Here is a 20,908-nt window from a genome sequence, read left to right as displayed (position 1 = left end):
TTATTTTTCCCCATCGCTAAAATTTGGATCAGTGTGTTCAATAGGACTGCAATCTATTAGTGGCACTGGGTAGCTGGGTGGGGTGCAGTTAGCCATAATAACCAATTTCTTTAGCTGTTAGATGTTATTTACTAAATAAACAGGGCTGACATTCTGAATAAAGATGCTATGAAATGTCAATAAAACATCACACACACTTATAGGAGAAGTAGGTACTGCTTCAATATATCTCTTATCTTGGCAGTAACTCTTGCACTGAGAGAAAGCCACATCATACTATAAACTATAACGTCTCAAAGTAAATTGTTTTGCAAAAAGAATCTCCCCATAAACATGGAGCTGTCTTAACAGGTAGTGCCGGATCTCCAAATTTGTCTGTGGAAAGCCACCACAAAAAAATAGATACATGGAAACACTTTGTGTTATGCTGTGCTTACTTTCTTGCTGGAATAGAAACCCTTTCAGCCAGATGGCACCCAGTGTAGTGATAACTGTCACTCCGATGATTTGCCATGGCTCCGAATCCCCGCAGTGTAAGTTTACCTGCCGCCTGCCCTCCTCCACGTAGAGGAGTACCATCTCCTTGTACACCTCCAAGGCACTCTGGGGAAGACACATATATACGGACAGGAGTGTCAATAATATGACTTTATATTACAAATATTTTCAGTGTTTCCCACAGGACTACTATCTGTCCACTGCTGTGAGTTAGGAGACTTAACTTGAGCAAAAAATGAGAAGATCAATACGTGTTTTCCTGTTAAGACTCTCCAAAAGGGTCCATAAAGACCAGTTTCTAGATTTGTTGCAGGATGCTTTTTTAATGACAATCACGAGGGCTATGAATATTAGATACAAGTTGTTAAATTATTTGATGTTTCCCTCTTGTTTTTATGTGTTTTAGCCTTTTTTTTTGCTTTTTGTGATTATTGAGTCTGCTTAAGAGGCTTCTTTTCACCATTGAATTCTTGGAGTTCGTTGCTGATCTAGTGACGCACGCCGACAATATAATTATAATGGGGGACTTTAACATTCATATGAATACCCCATCGGAACCTCCATGCGTGGCGCTCCAGACTATGATTGATAGCTGTGGTCTTACACAAATAATAAATGAACCCACGCATCGCAACGGTAATACGATAGATGTAGTGCTTGTCAGGGGTATCACCATTTCCAAAGTTATGATACTCCCGTATACTAACGTAATGTCCGATCATTACCTTATAAAATTTGAAGTTCAGACTCCTGTTCGGAGTCTGTTCGGCAAGCTAATAATAATAATAATAATAACTGCTATAGCAGCCGCAATGTTATTGCTGCCACAACGATGACTCTTGCTGGCCTACTGCCTTCGGTAGTGGCACCATTCCCAAATTACGTGGGCTCTATTAATAACCTCACTAACAACTTTAACAACACCTTGCGCAAAAACATTGATAGTATAGCACCGCTGAAGTTAAAAATGGCCCCTACAAGGCGTACCCCATGGTTTACAGAAGAAACTAGAGCTCATAAATTATCATGTAGAAAGCTGGAACGCAAATGGCGCTCGACTAAACTTGAGGTTTTCCATCAAGCATAGAGTAATAGTTTAACAACTTATTAACACATGCTTAACTTAGCTAAAGCTAAATATTACTCAAATCTCATCCGCCTCAATAAAAACGATCCTAAATTTGTATTTAGTACAGTAGCATCGCTAACCCAACAAGGGATTCCTCCCAGTAGCTCCACCCACTTGGCAGATGACTATGAATTTATTTAATAAGAAAATTAAACTCATTACAAAGGAGATTAAAGACAATGCGTCCCAGCTACAACTGGGTTCTATTAACACAGATACGACTGTATATACGGCGGATACTGCCCTCCAAAATAGTTTCACTCTTTTTGATGAAATAACATTAGAAGAATTGTTACAACGTGTAAATGGAATAAAACAAACAACATGTTTACTTGACCCACTTCCCGGGAAACTTATCAAAGAGCTTTTTGTATTATTAGGTCCATCAGTGCTAAATATTATAAAATTATCACTTTGCTCTGGCACTGTTCCCCTAGCATTCAAATAAGCGGTTATTCATCCTCTCCTTAAAAGACTTAATTTCGATCCTGACCTCATGGTAAATTACCGACCGGTGTCTCACCTTCCCTTTATTTCAAAAATCCTTGAAAAAATTGTTGCGGGGCAGCTAAATGAACACTTAGTGTCTAACAATCTCTGTGAAACCTTTCAATCCGGTGTCCGGGCAAATCACTCTACTGAGACAGCCCTCGCAAAAATGACTAATGGTCTATTGCTAACGATGGATTCTGATGCGTCATCTATGTTGCTGCTACTTGATCTTAGCGCTGCTTTCGATACCGTCGATCATAATATTTTATTAGAGCGTATCAAAACATGAATTGGTATGTCAGACTTAGCCTTTTCTTGGTTTAACTCTTATCTTACTGACGTGATGCAGTGCGTCTCCTATAACAATGTGACCTCGGACTATGTTGAGGTAACGTGTGGAGTTCCCCAAGGTTCCCTTCTTGGCCCTGCCCACATATGCGGTCCTCTCCAAGGTTTCTCATAGTCACTGTCACCGACGTCCCACATGGGTGAGTTTTTCCTTGCCCTTATGTGGGCTCTGTACCGAGGATGTCAATGTGGTTTGTGCAGCCCTTTGAGACACTTGTGATTTAAGGCTATATTAAAAAACATTGATTGATTGCTTTGCTCGGTTGTTTGTACCAGAGACCAGTCTCCTCACCAGAGTCCGTGTGGAGATAAAGATGAGGGAACGGGGATGCTGAGCTGGCGTTGAGCATCAGGCCGTGTTTGCCGGAGGTTGGCATAGGGGAAGTTTGCTCTCTCTCCAGGTAGGAAGAATAGGCTTCGCAGAGTCCTTGCTGGATGAGCATGTATCGGACACCTTGGTCTCCCTGGATGGACTTTTCTCATGGTGGGCCTCTTGTTTGCTTAGTTGGGTCTATTCCTGTCCCAGGCAGCTCAGTGGAGGATGGTGTGGAACAGTGTACTTGGGTGTTTCAGTTTTGTCATTTGTCCGTACATGGTGCAGTCAGTTGTATATGGGTAATATGTAGAATTTATTATTTTTTGGTTTTCATTGAGTTTTACTTTTGTAGCTTAAGGGAGAAATGGCACTGGTGAGTTGGCAGCAGGTTGCATCAGCTCTGTGTTCCTGTATATCTTTTGTTTTCTTTACTGTTTCTCTTTGTTGTATCAAATTTCGTTCTTTGTGGACTTTTTTAGTCTGCACAGCAACCACATGGTTTTGATGTGCGCCTGAAAGAGTGGTAGCTGATCACAGTAGTCTTATCATTTTACAATTGAGCTGCTGTGTGTCAAACAATTTCCCTTGTGGATCAGTAAAGTCAGTCAAAGTCTAAAATCAGATGATTAATATGCCTGTCCCTATTCGCGGAAAAAGATTGGACGTCCAGGTTTCTTTTCCAACACCAAAAATATGCATTCCTAAGCTCATAAGGTCAGCGGGAAATACTTTTTTGTGAATGCGCACCCAAGATGGAAATCAATCATCACACATTGCTTTTCAATAAGTGTAATAAGGAGGTGAAAAGTGTTCATGACAAAGGCCTGTGTTTGTGCAACACCCACCCGGTGTACCCAACTGGGGTTGTTTTGAAAGAACACTCGTTATTGATTAGTGTGTCAGTATAATGTTCTACTGTACACAAACACACAGACAAAATGCATTCAAAAAGTCTCCCAAAAGTCATTATTATTGCAATGCAGGGCAGCATAAATGTCAATAAAAGTCAATGCGTTAACAGCCAGGATTAAAACAGGCTGTATCAGGCATTTATTTTTCAGAGTCATTTCTTCAATAAGTAGCGCAAGATTTTTTAATGTAAAATATCCTATGATCATAAAATAACAAATTCGGTCAAAATGTTAAGGAAATATAAATTCTTCTTCTGGCATTCAAACATGCATCAAACATGCCACGCATCTTTACATCAAAATATCATGTGTGACATCAGAATACTTCAAGAGAGCTTTATTCTTTGTCTTTTATACATTTTACATTTTCATGACTGTTAAAATGTTGGACTTACAACATTGGCTGCAGAGTTAAGAAAAGTTTTATGACAAAAACATAAAACATTGGTATTTCCATCTTCCAGTATTTTGCACATATTCATACATTTTTGGCAAACTGACCCTACCCTTGCTCATAAACACATTATAGCACACTTGGTCTGCCAGAGCATTAGAAGACCTAGAAGGAATGATCGTTGTTGCCAAATTAGTTACTTTTGTTGCTATATTTATAGAGTAATCAGACCAATCTAAAACTTTTTTTTTTAAAGCACTGAAAACAAAATTTAGTTAAGAGACTTTTGGCCACTCTGACATTAAAGCATGTATCACTCTTCTCAAAAAGCAGTGAGTGTTGCTGCGAGCAACCCCATCTAAAAGCACTCTGTCGGGTCCATCTTTGTGGCATTGAAAATAAAACAAAAAAAGGACAATCATTTGTAGTTCAAAACAAATTTGGTTTGCTTATCAAATAGATTGCAGTATTGCGGAAAACAGTCTTCTATAGGAAAAAGTGTAGAGAGGTTCACTGTAACTAATATTTCACAGTGAAGTAGCCTGGCATATATAATATTTAAATGCTTTCAGTAGACCACTCAAATAACAATCATCAGAAATTCAATAAAATAATCAACATCCAAAATGATGCATGGACTTGAACTTATAGACATGTTCCTTCAAAATAAGAGTTTGTTACCATCCAAATACATCCAGCCGGGAGACATGTTCTCTACTCACACACATAAATAAACAATAACATGACATACTATCATAATGGACTGCCGAGGATGTACTTACATTTGTAGGCATTGTTGGCTCGACGGAGATCAGTTTTCCGACTCACACAAACACTCTCAGCAGTTTTGTGATTGATGCTTCTCTTTCTCCAGACAGGAGAGTGAATAAACTTTGTTAGCTGACTCAACGACTATCACCAGACTCCTCCCGGTAGCCGGATTGTCAATCAACGTGGAGTTTTGCAATCAAAGTCTATCAATGTCAACGTCTTTAACATATATAATTGCACCGAAAATCAGTCATAAATCAGAAAATCAGTCTATAAGTGAATATGCCCACACCCTTTTGGTTTGAAGTGTTTAATGGAAATTTTATGACTGTAAGTTTGATAGCATGAGCGCTTGTCCTGCCACCTCAGCTAAAATCTGATAGAGGAAAGCTTAAGGTTCACACGATAACATGTTAACTTCGTGCAGTTTGCTCACGTACAAGTACGCTCCACAATGGTGCACTTTGGGCAGGTTGTGAAATAATTTTGGGCATAGCAAGAGGATGTTTGCATGGAGTGAATAAAAAGTGGAGGGATGTCACTGAACACAGACAGACCCACAATGGCGCTGTCACACCTTCCTGATAAGATATCAGGTTTGGCAAGATCAGCCCCACAAAGCAAAGTGGGAAGATGGACCACACATGTTGACTAGAGTGTTTGCATTAGTTGTGCATTGAGATAGAGGTGCAGTTGCCAATCATCCGATCTTTTTCTGCCATAAAAGAGATTATATAGTGTTATCTTACATCAGTTCAAAAGTCGGAGAACTCTTGTATCTGACGCTGTCACGCAAATTCTCTTGCGATCCACCCACTACATAGTGGCTATATGAAATCTGTTTGCTTTTTTTCCAGAAGTCTGTTATATTTTTTCACAAACACTCTTAAATGTTTTTAAATTTCGTTTTTTACCTTTTACAATTATTTAACACCATATAGTGCTTTAAGTACAAAGTACATAGGTAGGATACTTTTTAAAAAACCTTTGTGCACAGATATTGCGTATAACACTGTTATTGTAAAGGCTATAAGCGTGCTGCTGCTTTTCAGGGCACTTGACTGTTGCTATGTTTTTCAGTGACAACGTCTTGGGGCTGTGTTGAAAAAAATGTTTTTGCTTTGATTACGGTGATCAGCTGTGAGCATATCAACTCCATCAAACACGGCACTATATTGGAAGTAAACAGAAAAAAGAAGTACATTGATTGATTGATTGATACTATTACTAGTAGATTGCACAGTTCAGTACATATTCCGTACAATTGCCCACTAAATGGTGACACCCGAATAAGTTTTTCAACTTGTTTAAGTCGGGGTCCACGTTAATCAATTCATTGTAACCCTTTTTATAAGATAAAAATATACTCTAAAAACAAAAAAAACAACATAGCAATAAACAGAATGAAATATACATACAAACATACATACATGTATATATATTTGTTTTTGTTTTTTAATACAATTGTTTAAATGAAAAAAGAATGACCAAACTTGGTGCTAATAATTATCAGCCTTGACTTAGAGTTATTCTCAGAGGACGAGGCTATTGTTGAGAAAAAAGCTAACTCAACATCGGGGGTGTGGGTCACCAAAAAAATGTCACGCAAATCAGGCCATTGCACAAGGAATTAACAACACAACCAACAACACAACAAATGTGTTTAACCTTTTGAAAAAGTACCACCCAAGAGATTGGGTGGTACTGAGAAAGTGTGAAAATGCGAATTAAGTCTGCACTAATTGCAGCGTGGCATTAGTAGTTGCTAACCAACCCCGTGACTGACATTTTAACTTGAAACCATCCATCCCATCCATCCATTTTTTACTGCTTGTCCCTTGTCGCGGGGGGTGCTGGAGCCTATCTCAGCTGCATTCAGTCGGAAGACGGCGTACACCCTGGACAAGTCGCCACCTCATCGCAGAACTTGAAACAAGCTCATCTGTACTGTTATAAAAGATAATGCACATTTGCAAGTAGCAATGATGTTTACAGCGTATGTAGAATCATAAATTGAAAATGGAAATTTTACAAAATGCAAATACTCCCAATGCCACAATTTGGGGGTTTTTTGGGGTCAAACACTGAGATCTGAAAAATAGCTAAACTATTATTTTAAATTTTTCAACATGTGTTTCACACTTGAGTAATAATGTAAAATACATTTATCCAACTTATTTAATTTGGTTTATTTACTTAGTAAATATATTGTTAAATGTTTACTAATCTCTATAGTTTCTACAATTTTTACTGCTTTTAATAAAAATGCTTTAAAATAGCAGATTAAAAAATATTACAAATATAATGATGTTTATTGAGATTGGATGATACCATAAATGGTATTAGGATATTTATTTTTATTTGCCATATCGCCCAGCCCTACTCTCAAGGTACGGCTGCCGTCATGTCTCTACATTGATCTTGCATCGGTGGTCCCGTCCACAACAACACAAGCAGATACAATTTATTGAGGGTGTATGACTTGTCCTGGCTAGCCTTAGCTCGGTAGTTTGTTTGCAGACTTAACCGGTGTTTCATATCGACAATGATTAGTTCAGAAGGGGGCAGTTGAGAGTTTCGGGGAAGAATGAACAGTGCCTGATACATGATTTCCCAAGACAAACATTTGTTTATCCTCACAATTACCATGTTTCAGTCACATTTATGTAAATGTCTGTGACATTCCGCCTGTAAATGTATATTCTGTTGTATTGAATAAAGCCATGATTCTGTCCATGTGGTAATCAAAAGGGCCCTAAAGTTGCCATTTGCAGACCACAGTTCATTTATTATTGACCTGGAACAAACTAAAAAAAAATACTTTGGGGTTGTGACCCAGATGACAGTGAGGTTTAGGCGTGTGAATGTAACGAATGCTAGCTAGCTAGTGTGGCTGTGCAATGGCACGCTGTGAAAACCTCATTGCATGGCGCCTCAAAACCTGTGCTAGACAGCAAGGTGACAGTCTACGGCTTGGTGCTACAAAAGCAAAATGGTCCCTTCTGTATCCTATTTTTTTCTTTTGATTGATTTAATTGCCTTAGTGTACCCACAATGAATCGCAATACTCACACCCTTCATCTTAGTGGTGAAAGTTTGGAGACTTGCACAATATAATTCTGTTCTAAAGATTTGTAAATGTATACCCAAGACTTTTAAGCCACTATTGTCTCACTTCTCCTCCCGCTCTATCCCAACAGTGTATACAGCCTTTATTGTCGTGTGTGTGTGTGTGTGTGTGTGTGTGTGTGTGTGTGTGTGTGTGTGTGTGTGTGTGTGTGTGTGTGTGTGTGTGTGTGTGTGTGTGTGTGTGAGAAAGAGGATCATGTTCTCATGGAAATATATTGGGTGTAAAACATGGGTGTTCAAACTCGTTCCACAGAGGGCAGCACACTGAAAAATAAAAGCATGTGGTGGCCCATTTTGATCTTTTTAATTTTCATAACAAATAAGATGTATACATTTATTTTACTTTTAGGGCCACTCAAATTTGGTTCCGAGTCTAAGTCATAAAAAGTATAAAAATATAAGTCATATATATATATATATATATATTTTTTTTTTTTGGTCACAGCACACCTGTCAAAAGGCACTGGAGGAGGTGTGTCAGGCAGCAATGCCCAGCAGGAATTCCATCCCCTGTATCTTGATACGTTTTGTTTATGTTTGATGGTCCCTTTTCCCCCAAAACCATGTTGTTAAGGCAAAAAAAACTAAATATGCAGTATTTCCCTACAAAGATTTTTGCAGCCGAATATCTGATGTGATGTAATTAGTGCCATAACTAGGTAAATAATTCATGACGCCATTGATTATATTTCATTATTTTTTTAGCAATGGCAGTTAAAAAAAATAATCCCACTGAAATTGTTGGGGATCCAAAAGGGCCCAAAACTTTCAAGCCGCTATTGTCTCACTTCTCTTCCCGCCCTAACCCAACAGTGCACACAGCCTTTATTGTCTTAAAAGCGTGTGTGTGTGTGTGTGTGAGAGAAGATCATGTTCTCATGGAAATATATTGGGAGTAAAGCATGGGTGTCCAAACTTGTTCCACTGAGGGCAACACACTGAAAAATTAAAGCATGAGGTGGGCCATTTTGATCATTTTCATTTTCAAAAACTAATAAGATATATACATTTGTTTTTTTTTACTTTTAGGGCCCCTCAAGTTTGGTCCTGGGTCTCAGTCATAAAAAGTTTAAAAAAATAAGTCAAATATTTTTTTTTTTTTTAATTCACTACTTAAAACTCCATATCAACTTCATATGTATATATATATGTTTATATAGTTGTTTTTAATGTTTATATTTGATGCCCTTTTTCCCCCAAAACCGTGTTGTTAAGGCAAAAATACAACATATGCAGTATTTCCCCAAAAAGATGTTTGTAGTGGAATATCTGATGTGATGTAATTAGTGCTTTAAACAGGTAAATAATTTATTACGCCATTGATTTAGTTTCATTATGATTTGTTTTAGCAATGGCAGTTTAAAAAACAAAAAATCCCACTGAAATTGTTGGAGATCCAAAAGGGCCCAACTCCTTAAAATGTTGTTAAAAAAAAAAAAAAAAAGTCATACATTATTATCTTTTTTTACTTTCAACGCTTAAAAGTCTTAAGATCAATCTGTTGATTATACATTTTTAATGATTAAGTTTTTGTTTTATGCCTTTTTTGTCAAACTTTTTTATGGCAAACACAAAATATGCACTACTTCCCTCCCAAAAAATCCTTCTTTTTGTATACAATGAAATCAACATAAACAACACAAAATACACTTACAATTAGTGCACCAACCCTAAAACCCTTCCGCCTAGCCAATCAAGTGTTGTTTCCTTCTGTTAATAATATTTGGTCCCTACAGTGTACATGTATATATATATATATATATATATATATATATATATATATATATATATATATATATATATATATATATATATATATATGTATATATATATATATATATACACTAATAGTAATAACATTTATCAGTTAATTTGACTCATTTTCATTAATTACAAGTTTCTATGTAACCGTTTTTATTTTATTGAAGTTTCTTTTTTGTTCAACAAAATGTTTTTTTCTTTTGTTTTGTTTTTTTAAATAAAGGACATTATCTTCACCAGACCAGGTTGCCAATTAAATTAGATTGTTTAAAAGGTTTTTTAAAACCAGGTCTAGTCCACATTATGTCCAGGTCGGGACATAATCTGCAACACACACCTTCATTTATGTACACTCAAATTAGGTAACACAACAACACATTGCATATAATTTATAAACAAAATTACATTTTCAAAATAAATGATTTTGACTATTAATGTTTGCGCAATGACAGTTTTAAATAATAAAGCATTGTGCTAGGGTCAACATTGCAACATTTCTCATTACATTTTATCTGTATGCTTATACAACTTTTTTTTTTTTTTTTTAAATAGTACTTTTAAAATGTGTGTTAAAAAAAAAAAAAGCTGCGGCCAGCAAATGGCCCCCGGGGCGCAATTGGACACCCCTGGTGTGGCGTTGATCACACAGCTTTTTAGTCGTCAAAGGACCAGCGCCCCCCGCAACCCCAAAGGGAATAAACGGTAGGAAATGGATGGATGGAGGCAGGGCCGGACCGTGGCATAGGCCGTATAGGCAAATGCTAAGGGCGCCGTCCATCAGGGGGCGCCACGCCAGTGCCACAAATGTTGGAGAAAAAAAAATAGTTGGTACTATTATTCCTAAATACAAAAAATATTCCCACTTTAATTAAAATGCAAAGTAAAGCCTATTTAATAGAAATATTATTTGTAACAACATAACCCCCCCTCTTCCCCGCACGGTGCGCCCCCTCCCTTCCCGTATCCAGGGGCACCGCTAGGGATTTTGGGCCCCATGAAAATAATCTTTACAGGGCCCCCAACAAATAATTTCATATAATTTCATCATCATTAGGGGCCTCTCTGGGCCCCCCTGCATCATGGGCCCCTAGAATCCATCTCCTTTACCCCCACTTTTTGGCGCCCCTGCCCGTATCATGACTCTTTTTGGACGTGACAACATCAAAAAATCAACAGAAGAAGTCAAAACGGCCAAAACTGTCAGGTGCCCAGGGAAGAAAAAAGAGAAAAGAAGAGGAGGAGAAAAGAGAAAAAGACAAGAGGTAGGTAACGTTAGCCTACATTAAATTATTTGTCTGTTACAGAATGTGATGGTAACCTGGCTTTTTAGCATTAAGCTAATGTTACATGATTCGGCAATTGCTAATCAATAAATAACTAGTTCTGTTTTAACGTCGGGTTAATATTGTGGAGGGGGCTAAATTGTCAAGTAAAATAATAACGTAACGAAAGTTTGCTGCAAGAAAGACTAGGAGAGTAAGGCTGTAGCAAGTGATGTGAGGTTGATGAGTAATTGTACAGTACAGTGTACAGTAATTTGTAAGTCATTCTAGTTAATGCACTATTAAAAAGCACAAGTAGTGAACTCTGTAGGATCCCCTTTTTTGTAATATAGTTGTCAAAGGCCTACTGAAATGAGATTTTATTATTTAAACGGGGATAGCAGGTCCATTCTATGTGTCATACTTGATCATTTCGCGATATTGCCATGTTTTCGCTGAAAGGATTTAGAAGAGAACATCCACGATAAAGTCCGCAACTTTCGGTGTTAAGAGAAATGCCCTCCCTCTACCTGAAGTCGCAGACAATGACGTCACACTTGTGGGGGCTCCTCACATAGTCACATTATTTTTAATGTGAGCCTCCAACAAAAAGTGCTATTCGGACCGAGAAAACGACAATTTCCCCATTAATTTGAGCGAGGATGAAAGATTTGTGTTTTAAGATATTGATAGCGACGGACTAGAAAAAAAAATGATAAAAAAAAAATAAGTTAAAAAAAGCATTGGGACAGATTTTTTAGAGACATTTACTAGGATAATTATGGGAAATCCTTTATCTTTCTATTGTGTTGCTAGTGTTTTAGTGAGTTAAATAGTACCTGATAGTCAGAAGGGTGACTCCACGGGTGTCTTAACGCGCAGTGTCTCAGGGGAGTCGACGGCAGCTATGGACGGCACAAGCTCAGCTTTTCTCCGGTAAGAACTTACTTTTTAACCACAATTTTCTCACCGAAACCTGCTGGTTGACATTTGGTAGGGATCCATGTTGGCTTGACCGCACTCTGATCCATAGGAAAGTTTCACCTCCAGGAATTTTAAACAAGGAAGCACTGTGTGTTTGTGTGGCTAAAGGCTAAAGCTTCCCAACTCCATCTTTCTACTGTGACTTCTCCAATATTAATTGAACAAATTGCAAAAGATTCAGCATCACAGATCTCCAAAATACTGTGTAATTATGCCGTTAAAGCAGACGACTTTTAGCTGTGTGTGTGTGCAGCGCTCATAATCTTAACAGCCCGTGACGTCTTGCGTACACGTCATCATTACACGACGTTTCGCAGACGAAACTCCCGGGAAATTTAAAATTGTAATTTAGTAAACTAAAAAGGCCGTATTGGCATGTGTTGCAATGTTAATATTTCATCATTGATATATAAACTATCAGACTGCGTGGTGGGTAGTAGTGGGTTTCAGTAGGCCTTTAAAGTCATACTGGTTTGATATCTTGTTTTGTGCAGTGCCTTATTTATATTGTATTTTTTATTCATTTTATGCAACTTGTTGACACGTTTTATTTTGTGTTTATGTATGTAAAAATACTGTATTTCATATATTCATTGTTTATTTTTTGTATTCATTTATTTATTCATATTTTTTAAATCATTAACTATTCTGATTGTTAATTTGCTTTCTTTAAGTAAAAAAAAAGGTCAAAGACAAAGCTATTCGGTTTCTTGTGAGTATATACACTTCACTGCCGATGTGGGGGGGGCGCCACCTAAAATTTTGCTTAGCGCCAGATTGGTTAGGGCCGGGCCTGGATGGAGGGACAAGCGGTAGAAATGAAATGGATGGATGGAAATGCTCATACACACATCCGTGTCCTTTGATGCACATAATGGCAAATATGTGTTATAGAAAGGCCTCTAGTGCCCACTTCATTCTGTCTCCGTGCTTTGTGTTTGTTGTCATGACTTCACTCTATTTATCTCCACGCCGATCTTGTGACCAAAGGCTTTGTTTAAACTTCCTGCAGGCTCAAGTTGAACAGGATCTCTAATTTTAATAAACAATGCAACAATCTACAAGGTTTTTACACAGGAAAAGTGTTGTCAGTGTATGAAACAGCGTGTTTAAAGGACATTGCAGTTGTTTGGGGGGAAATAAGAGTCCGGGTGTTCACATCAGCAGTTTCGCAATCAGCCATAAATCGAAACGTACGGAGTTTACATCACAGGCCACGGCTTTAACACTTCCACTGTAAACAAGAAAAAGGGTCAACATTTGAAGCTGATAAACAAGTGTGGCCATCACGTCTCGTAACAGCACCGTCAAAGAGCCTGTGTAACACTACGGTGGCCGAGAAAGCTCAGCGGAATGTAAAAGCGCGAGCGAAAAAAACACCGCATCACAAAGTACATCATGTACACATTAACATTGATTTAAAAAGGCGCCACTTACCCAGTAATCCATTTTGTCAGGGGAAAATAGTCACGGACAACCTTGGTTTAGTTTTTTGGTGTTAAGCGCAGGAAAGTCACCTCCAAGCGTCTGCTTGAAGTCTCCGCTCTCATCTACATGCTAGCTACTTTTAAAACACAACAGTAGCGCAAGCTAAGTCGGATGCAGGAAGTAACAGCCAGCGCACACTCTGCGCATGTGCAGATATATCAAGGTACTTGCGGGATGAGGGTATATCAACTTCTATTCCAACTTTTTTGGATGTCGGGGATTCAAAAAACATAGGCGTTTATTCTCCATTCGCTGTCTACATTCTGTTAAATACAATATATTGCCTTAATAACTCACTATAGTTAAAATGCTAACTGAGGCTGCGAGTTCATCCATCCACCCATCTATTTTCTACCGCTTGTTTATATTCCTCTTAAGTTGATTGTATTATTTTTATAATAACTTACTATCCAAAGAAGGATAACTGGCAAAAATAATCAGTCAAGAGCACTATTTTGACATCACTGGAAGGTAACACCAAGCGTTGTTTTGGAGGGAAACAGCACCACACAGCGGCCAAATACCATCACTGCATTCATATAAAGGCCGTGTTTCCATCCATCCATTTCAAAGTTAAAGTTAAAGGCCTACTGAAACCCACTACTACCCACCACGCAGTCTGATAGTTTATATATCCATCCATCCATCCATTTTCTACCGCTTATTCCCTTTCGGGGTCGCGGGGGGCGCTGGTGCCTATCTCAGCTACAATCGGGCGGAAGGCGGGGTACACCCTGGACAGGTCGCCACCTCATCGCAGGGCCAACACAGATAACATTCACACTCACATCCACACACTAGGGCCAATTTAGTGTTGCCAATCAACCTATCCCCAGGTGCATGTCTTTGGAAGCGGGAGGAAGCCGGAGTACCCGGAGGGAATCCACGCATTCACGGGGAGAACATGCAAACTCCACACAGAAAGATCCCGAGCCTGGATTTGAACCCAGGACTGCAGGACCTTCGTATTGTGAGGCAGACGCACTAACCCCTCTGCCACCGTGAAGCCCTATATATATCAATGATGAAATATTAACATTGCAACACATGCCAATACGGCCTTTTTAGTTTACTAAATTACAATTTTAAATTTCCCGGGAGTTTCGTCTGCGAAACGTCGTGTAATGATGACGTGTACGCAAGACGTCACTGGTTTTTAGGAAGTATGAGCGCTGCGCACACACACACAGCTAAATGTCATCTGCTTTAACGGCATCATTACACAGTATTTTGGAGATCTGTGTTGCTGAATCTTTTGCAATTTGTTCAATTAATATTGGAGAAGACACAGTAGAAAGATGGAGTTGGGAAGCTTTAGCCTTTAGCCACACAAACACACGGTGATTCCTTATTTAAAATTCCTGGAAGTGAAACCAGGGGCGTCACTAGACCTAAAACTGTACTGGGGCACACCTGGGGCACAAATAATTCATGTGAGCGTGCAAAGCGCGCAAACAAAAACATTTTTAGCACTTATTTATCATTTAAAAAAATACATAAATAGTGCCTTAAACTAGGAAATCATATCAGATTATGTTGTATGGATCTTTGATTAACCACCTGAAATTAACTAATGCATTATACCTACTTGTGCACTTTTTTACTCCAGACTTCTAAACTGCTACTGGTAAAAGCAAAAATGATGAGCAATTAATCTTTTTGAGATATTTATTGCAGTAATCATCTGCAAATTTAACATCTACAAAAGTAAAACAAAAAATAAAGCACCCCTACATCTCTGGGTTCTTTTATATTATTTAATTTCCATTTATGGAAATGTGGCTAATCCTATTTCAGATACACAAAACTATAAAATATACACAAATCAATAAAGCCACAGTAGTAGAATAAATGAATAACTGTTGTGTGTCTGTTCAGGGAATCATTTTCTGAGAAGTAAACTGTAACGTCACATTTTTATTTTTGCAAAGTGGTCAATCACTCTGGACAGACATGGAAATATTACAGTAACTGTTATACAGTTGACCAGTGGTTCCCAACTGCTGGGTCGTGACATAAAAGTGGATTGTGTGTCATTTTCAGTGAGTCGCAGTCAGATGTGTGCATGAAAAAAAAATGTTTAGGGAGAAAATAATCAAATTATGGCAACAAAACCAGATATTTTTAGCCATTTTTCTAGTGATTATTAGTGAGTATTTTTAGCAAAAGTCAAACCGACTAACAATTTGGAGGAGGACTCAGGACAGACATGGAAATATATTTTTTTCATTTATTCAAATGGAGCAACAAAACCCGATATTTTCAGCCATCTTTCTGAAAACAAATACAGAAATGTTACTATTTTTTCTGGAAACAAAACCAGATGCTTTAGCTGTAGCCATTTTTCTGGTGACAAAACAAGATTATTTTAGTCAAAGTCACACAAAATACACAAGATAAGTCTACTGTGCTATTTTTCTGTGAAATAAACTTGAATGATTTAAACATTTGGCTCACGACTTGATGATATGGAAAAATGTTTTTCTTCCTGAAGATAAAACCATTTGAGAAGCACTCAACTCACACATGCTTACTCCAAATCATCATTGATGCAGAACCAGCAGACAATAACCAACATTATGTTTCATGTTGATTGGAAATTCCCCCGACAGCTCGTACAGCAAATGAATATGTTTGTCTTGATACAAGGAATAACGTTAGCTAACTTAGCATCAACTTAAGACAATGATGTTGCCTAGCTAGCTAGGACTTCACTTACATCTCTCATTCCTCGCTGCTTCTTCCCTGCTGCGGGCGAATAACTTTCTGATATCCATCTAGGAGTTACAGTTTGAGTCAAATCAAAATCAAAATAATGTAATTAACAAATTGTTGTTGGCTAACGTTACCTACCTCACACAGTGATTCCCGTTCATTCACTCTCTCTCTCTCTCTCTCTCTCAAATGAAGTCTCGATCCACACGTGAATAAATTATCATATTAATTAGCCATGTGCTCATTGTTACTTGGAGTAAATACAGTAGCAATCAATTACCATACTAAGTAGTATGTGCGCTGTAGACTTAAAATTCTGAAGCGTTTTTTTTTATAGGTGAAATTTTTACTGGGGCACTGCAGATCAACAGTGGGGCACGTGCCCCAGTGAAATCTGTCTGGCGATGCCCCTGGGTGAAACTTTCCTATGGATCAGAGCACGGTCAAGCTAACATGGATCCCTACCGAATGTCAACCAGCAAGTTTCGGTGAGAAAATTGTGGTTAAAAAGTCGCCACTTACCAGATATCAGCTGAGCTTGTGCTGTCCGTACAGCTACCGTCGACTCCCCTGAGACACTGCGCGTCAACACACCCGTGGACAAACACCTCCGACTATCAGGTACTATTAAACTCACTAAAACACTAGCAATAGAAAGATAAGGGAATTCCCAGAATTATCCTAGTAAATGTGTCTAAAAAAGTCCAGAATCCATCCCAATCCAATCGCGTTTTTTTTTTTTCTAGTCCGTCGCTATCAATATCCTCAAACACGAATCTTTCATCCTTGCTCAAATTAATGGGGAAATTGTCGTTTTCTCGGTCCGAATAGCCCTTTTTGTCGTAGGCTCCCATTAAAAACAATGTGAAAATGTGAGGAGCCCTCAACATGTGACGTCATCGTCTGTGACTTCCGGTAGAGGAAGGGCTTTTCTCCCAGCACCGAAAGTTGCAAACTTTATCGTGGATGTTCTCTACTAAATCCTTTCAGCAAAAATATGGTTATATCGCGAAATGATCAAGTATGACACATAGAATGGACTTGCTATCCCCGTTTAAATAAGAAAATCTCATTTCAGTAGGCCTTTAATGAAATGGTTTGATAAAAACAGACTATCTTTGAATCTCAGTAAAACTAAAATAATTGGTAACAGTAGAAAAGAGCATCAGACACGAACACAAATAGACGGAGTAGATATTGAAAGGGTAAAAGAAACCAGATTTTTGGGAGTATTAATAGATGATAAAATGAACTGGAAATCTCATATACAAAACATACAACATAAGGTGGCAAAAAACATTTCAATAATGAATAAAGCAAAATACGTCCTGAGCCAAAAATCACTTTATATTCTCTACTGCTCGCTAGTGTTACCATATCTGACTTATTGTGCAGAAATATGGGGAAACATCTACAAATATGCCCTACATTCGTTAACTGTGTTACAAAAAAGATCAATTAGGATAATACATAATGTTGGATACGGAGAACATACAAACCCTTTATTTATTGAGTCAAAAATATTAAAGCTCGATGTTTTGGTATAATTGCAAACAGCAAAAATGATGTACAAAGCAAAATATAACCTGCTACCAAAGAATGTACAACAATTCTTCTCAACTAAAAAGGAGAAATATAACCTTAGAGGAAAATCTAACTTAAAACATTTGTATGCACGTACAACACTTACAACCTTTAGCATACCAGTATGTGGAATTAAATTATGGAATGGATTAAGTAAAATAAATAAATAAATGGGTTGTACTTGTATAGCGCTTTTCTACCTTCAAGGTACTCAAAGCGCTTTGACACTACTTTGTGGTTGTGGGCGCTCTGACGTGGGAAAGCGGTAGGATTAAATAAGCTTTGCTTCTTCCTACTCCTTTTCGAACATGATGTGATGTGAGGTGATATTAAATTGTCCGTATTGTATTGTAAATGTGTTCATGTTCGAAATAAACTAAGGAACAAAGAAAGAAAGTACTAGGTGTGGTGAGATGATCATCTGGATTTGACCCATCACCCTCAGCCCCTGGGAGGTGAGGGGAGGAGTGAGAAGCAGTGGTGGCTGCGTTCGGCAATCACTTTTGGTGATATAACCCCCAATTCCAACCCTTGATGCTGAGTGCCAAGCAGGGAAGTGATGGGTCCAATTTTTATAGTCTTTGGTATGATTAAGGGTTTGAACCCAAGACCTACAGATCTCAGGGCAGACGCTAACTACTAGGTAACTGAGCGGTTTCAACCCCATGTCCCTTTCGGGGTCGCGGGGGGTGCTGGAGCCTATCTCAGCCGCATTAAGGCGGTAGGCGGGGTACACCCTGGACAGGTCGCCACCTCATCGCAGTACCAACACAGATAGACAGACAACATTCACACTCACATTCACACACTAGGGCCAATTAAGTGTTGCCAATCAACCTATCCCCAGGTGCATGTCTTTGGAAGTGGGAGTGATGGCGAGAAATGATGACTGATCCGGTCCCAAGTAATTGTTTTATTTTTCTGTCAAAAATGGAAGTGCTTTAGGTATTTTTCTTTTGGCCCTAGTGTGTGAATGTGAATGTGAATGTTGTCTGTCTATCTGTGTTTGGCCTGCGATGAGGTGGCGACTTGTCCAGGGTGTACCCCGCCTTCCGCCCGAATGCAGCTGAGATAGGCTCCAGTACCCCCGCAACCCTGAAAGGGAAAAACGGTAGAAAATGAATGGATGGATGGGAAGGGTTGTGGCTTGGTCTTTCAGCATTACAATGACCATAATATGCTGCCAAGGCAACAAAGGAGTGACCCAAGAAGAGAATTATGTAATTTAAACATTGAGAGTGGTTCAACCAGTCTCCACACCAAACTGTCACAGAAAATCAGTGAATGGAGGAAAAACTTTGAGTTGCCAAACAGCAGCCTCGAAACCAAAGATGTACACAATCAGGGGACCAACTAATGGGGCCCAGATTGGAGTGGGAAAAAAAACCTCCATAGCAAAGCGCATATACATATTACAACATACATCTCGAGACTTGCAACAGACAGGAAGGAGTAGGGGCTACGGTGGCATAGATAGATAGATAGATAGATAGATAGATAGATAGATAGATAGATAGATAGATAGATAGATAGATAGATAGATAGATAGATAGATGGATGGATGGATGATAGCTGAGATAGGCACCAGCGACCCCAAAGGAAATAAACGGTTGACATGGACTTATTTGATTACATTTTCTTTTTTCTTTTCTTTTTTGTCTGTTTGTTGTGCGTATGTGATCGCAGCGGCAGCTCTGCTGAGGTGCCATGGCTAGGCCCTTATGTCCGTTTACCGGATTGGATGCCTGGTGGGTGAACAGGTTGGATTGCAGAGCTTAGTATGAAGAAAACTATAACCTGTTACCAAAGAATTTACAACAAGTCTTCTCAACAAAAGTGGAGAAATATAACTTTCCAGAATAATCTAATTTAAAACATTTGTATGCGCGTACAACACTTGATTCACTTTAAGAGACTGTTCACACAACAAGTGTTCACAAAGTACACAGAACAAGAATCATGATGAACATCTTGAACCTTTTTTATTTCTTTTGAAATAAAGATTATTTATGTATTCAATATTTATTTACTTACTATGGTATATTATTTATTTATTCACTGTTCTGATACAGAGAATAAGAAAATGGGATAACATTGCTATGGTATGAAAAGAGGTAGGATTAAATAAGCTCGGCTTCTTCCTACTCCTTTTTGGACGTGCTGTAATGAAACAACTGGAATTGTGTGATGCATTACATGGAATCGTATGCATGTTTGAAACAAACTGAAACTGAACTGAACTAAATGATAAGAACAAAATGAATGGAGAACAGTGACCATCCCTTAATTGAAATTTTTGCTAGCAGCATAAAAAACAGGAGTGTGACATTAGTATGACTTCTAGCTAATAAAAATCTATAGCTTAAAACCGTAAAATCAAAACTAGTTTATCACTGTAGTAACTAAAATGTTTTGCAAGACTGGAAGGTCTGTCTGTGTGTGCTTTCAGAAAGACAGCTATGGCGTAGTTGTTCCCTTTTTTTTAATTAAGTGATTTTTGATTTACCACTTCCACGTCATCTTTTTAACATCCAGCCAAAAGTTATAGTATTTTAAAAGCACACAAACAAGATCTGAGATTTGTAACTTTAGTCGAGATCTTAAACGGCAAGTTTTAGGAATAAGAGGTGAATAAGGTGACATCAGTGTGTAAAGGAGATCACCACATGGGCTCAGGAACCCTTCAGAAAACCACTGTCAGTAACTACAGTTAGTCGCTACATCTGTAAGTGCAAGTTAAAACTCTATTATGCAAAGCGAAAGCCATTTATCAACAACATCCAGAAATCCCGCCCGCTTCGGTGGGCCCGAGCTCATCTAAGATGGACCGATGCAAAGTGGAAAAGTGTTCTGTGGTCTGACAAGTCCACATTTCAAATTGTTTTTGGAAACTGTAGACGTTGTGTTCTACGGAACAAAGAGGAATAGAACCATCCGGCTTGTTATAGGCGCAAAGTTCAAAAGCCAACATCTGTGATGGTATGGGGGTGTATTAGTGCCCAAGGCATGGGTAACTTACACATCTGTGAAGGCATCATTAATGCTGACAGGTACATAAAGGTTTTGGAGCAACATATGTTGCCATCCAAGCAACGTTATCATGGACGTCCCTGCTTATTTCAGCAA

At 38.4% G+C, this 20,908-nt stretch overlaps 1 protein-coding gene across 1 annotated transcript in view; it reads right to left on the bottom strand.

Moving 5' to 3' along the window:
• Nucleotides 1-13,607, bottom strand: part of sgpl1 (sphingosine-1-phosphate lyase 1) — a 34,993-nt gene extending 21,386 nt beyond the window's left edge. Inside the window, exons 1-2 of the mRNA XM_061910810.1 lie at nucleotides 13,433-13,607; nucleotides 438-603 (exon numbers count right to left, since the gene is read on the bottom strand). Coding sequence (XP_061766794.1) covers nucleotides 438-603; nucleotides 13,433-13,444 — 178 coding nt within the window. The 5' untranslated portion in view covers nucleotides 13,445-13,607. The remainder of the gene's footprint in view (nucleotides 1-437; nucleotides 604-13,432) is intronic.
• Between the last annotated feature and the right edge of the window lie 7,301 nt (nucleotides 13,608-20,908).

This window comes from Nerophis ophidion, linkage group LG09 (assembly GCF_033978795.1).
Source record: "Nerophis ophidion isolate RoL-2023_Sa linkage group LG09, RoL_Noph_v1.0, whole genome shotgun sequence".
Classification (NCBI taxonomy): domain Eukaryota; kingdom Metazoa; phylum Chordata; class Actinopteri; order Syngnathiformes; family Syngnathidae; genus Nerophis; species Nerophis ophidion.
This window is presented reverse-complemented; position numbering and strand designations above follow the sequence as displayed.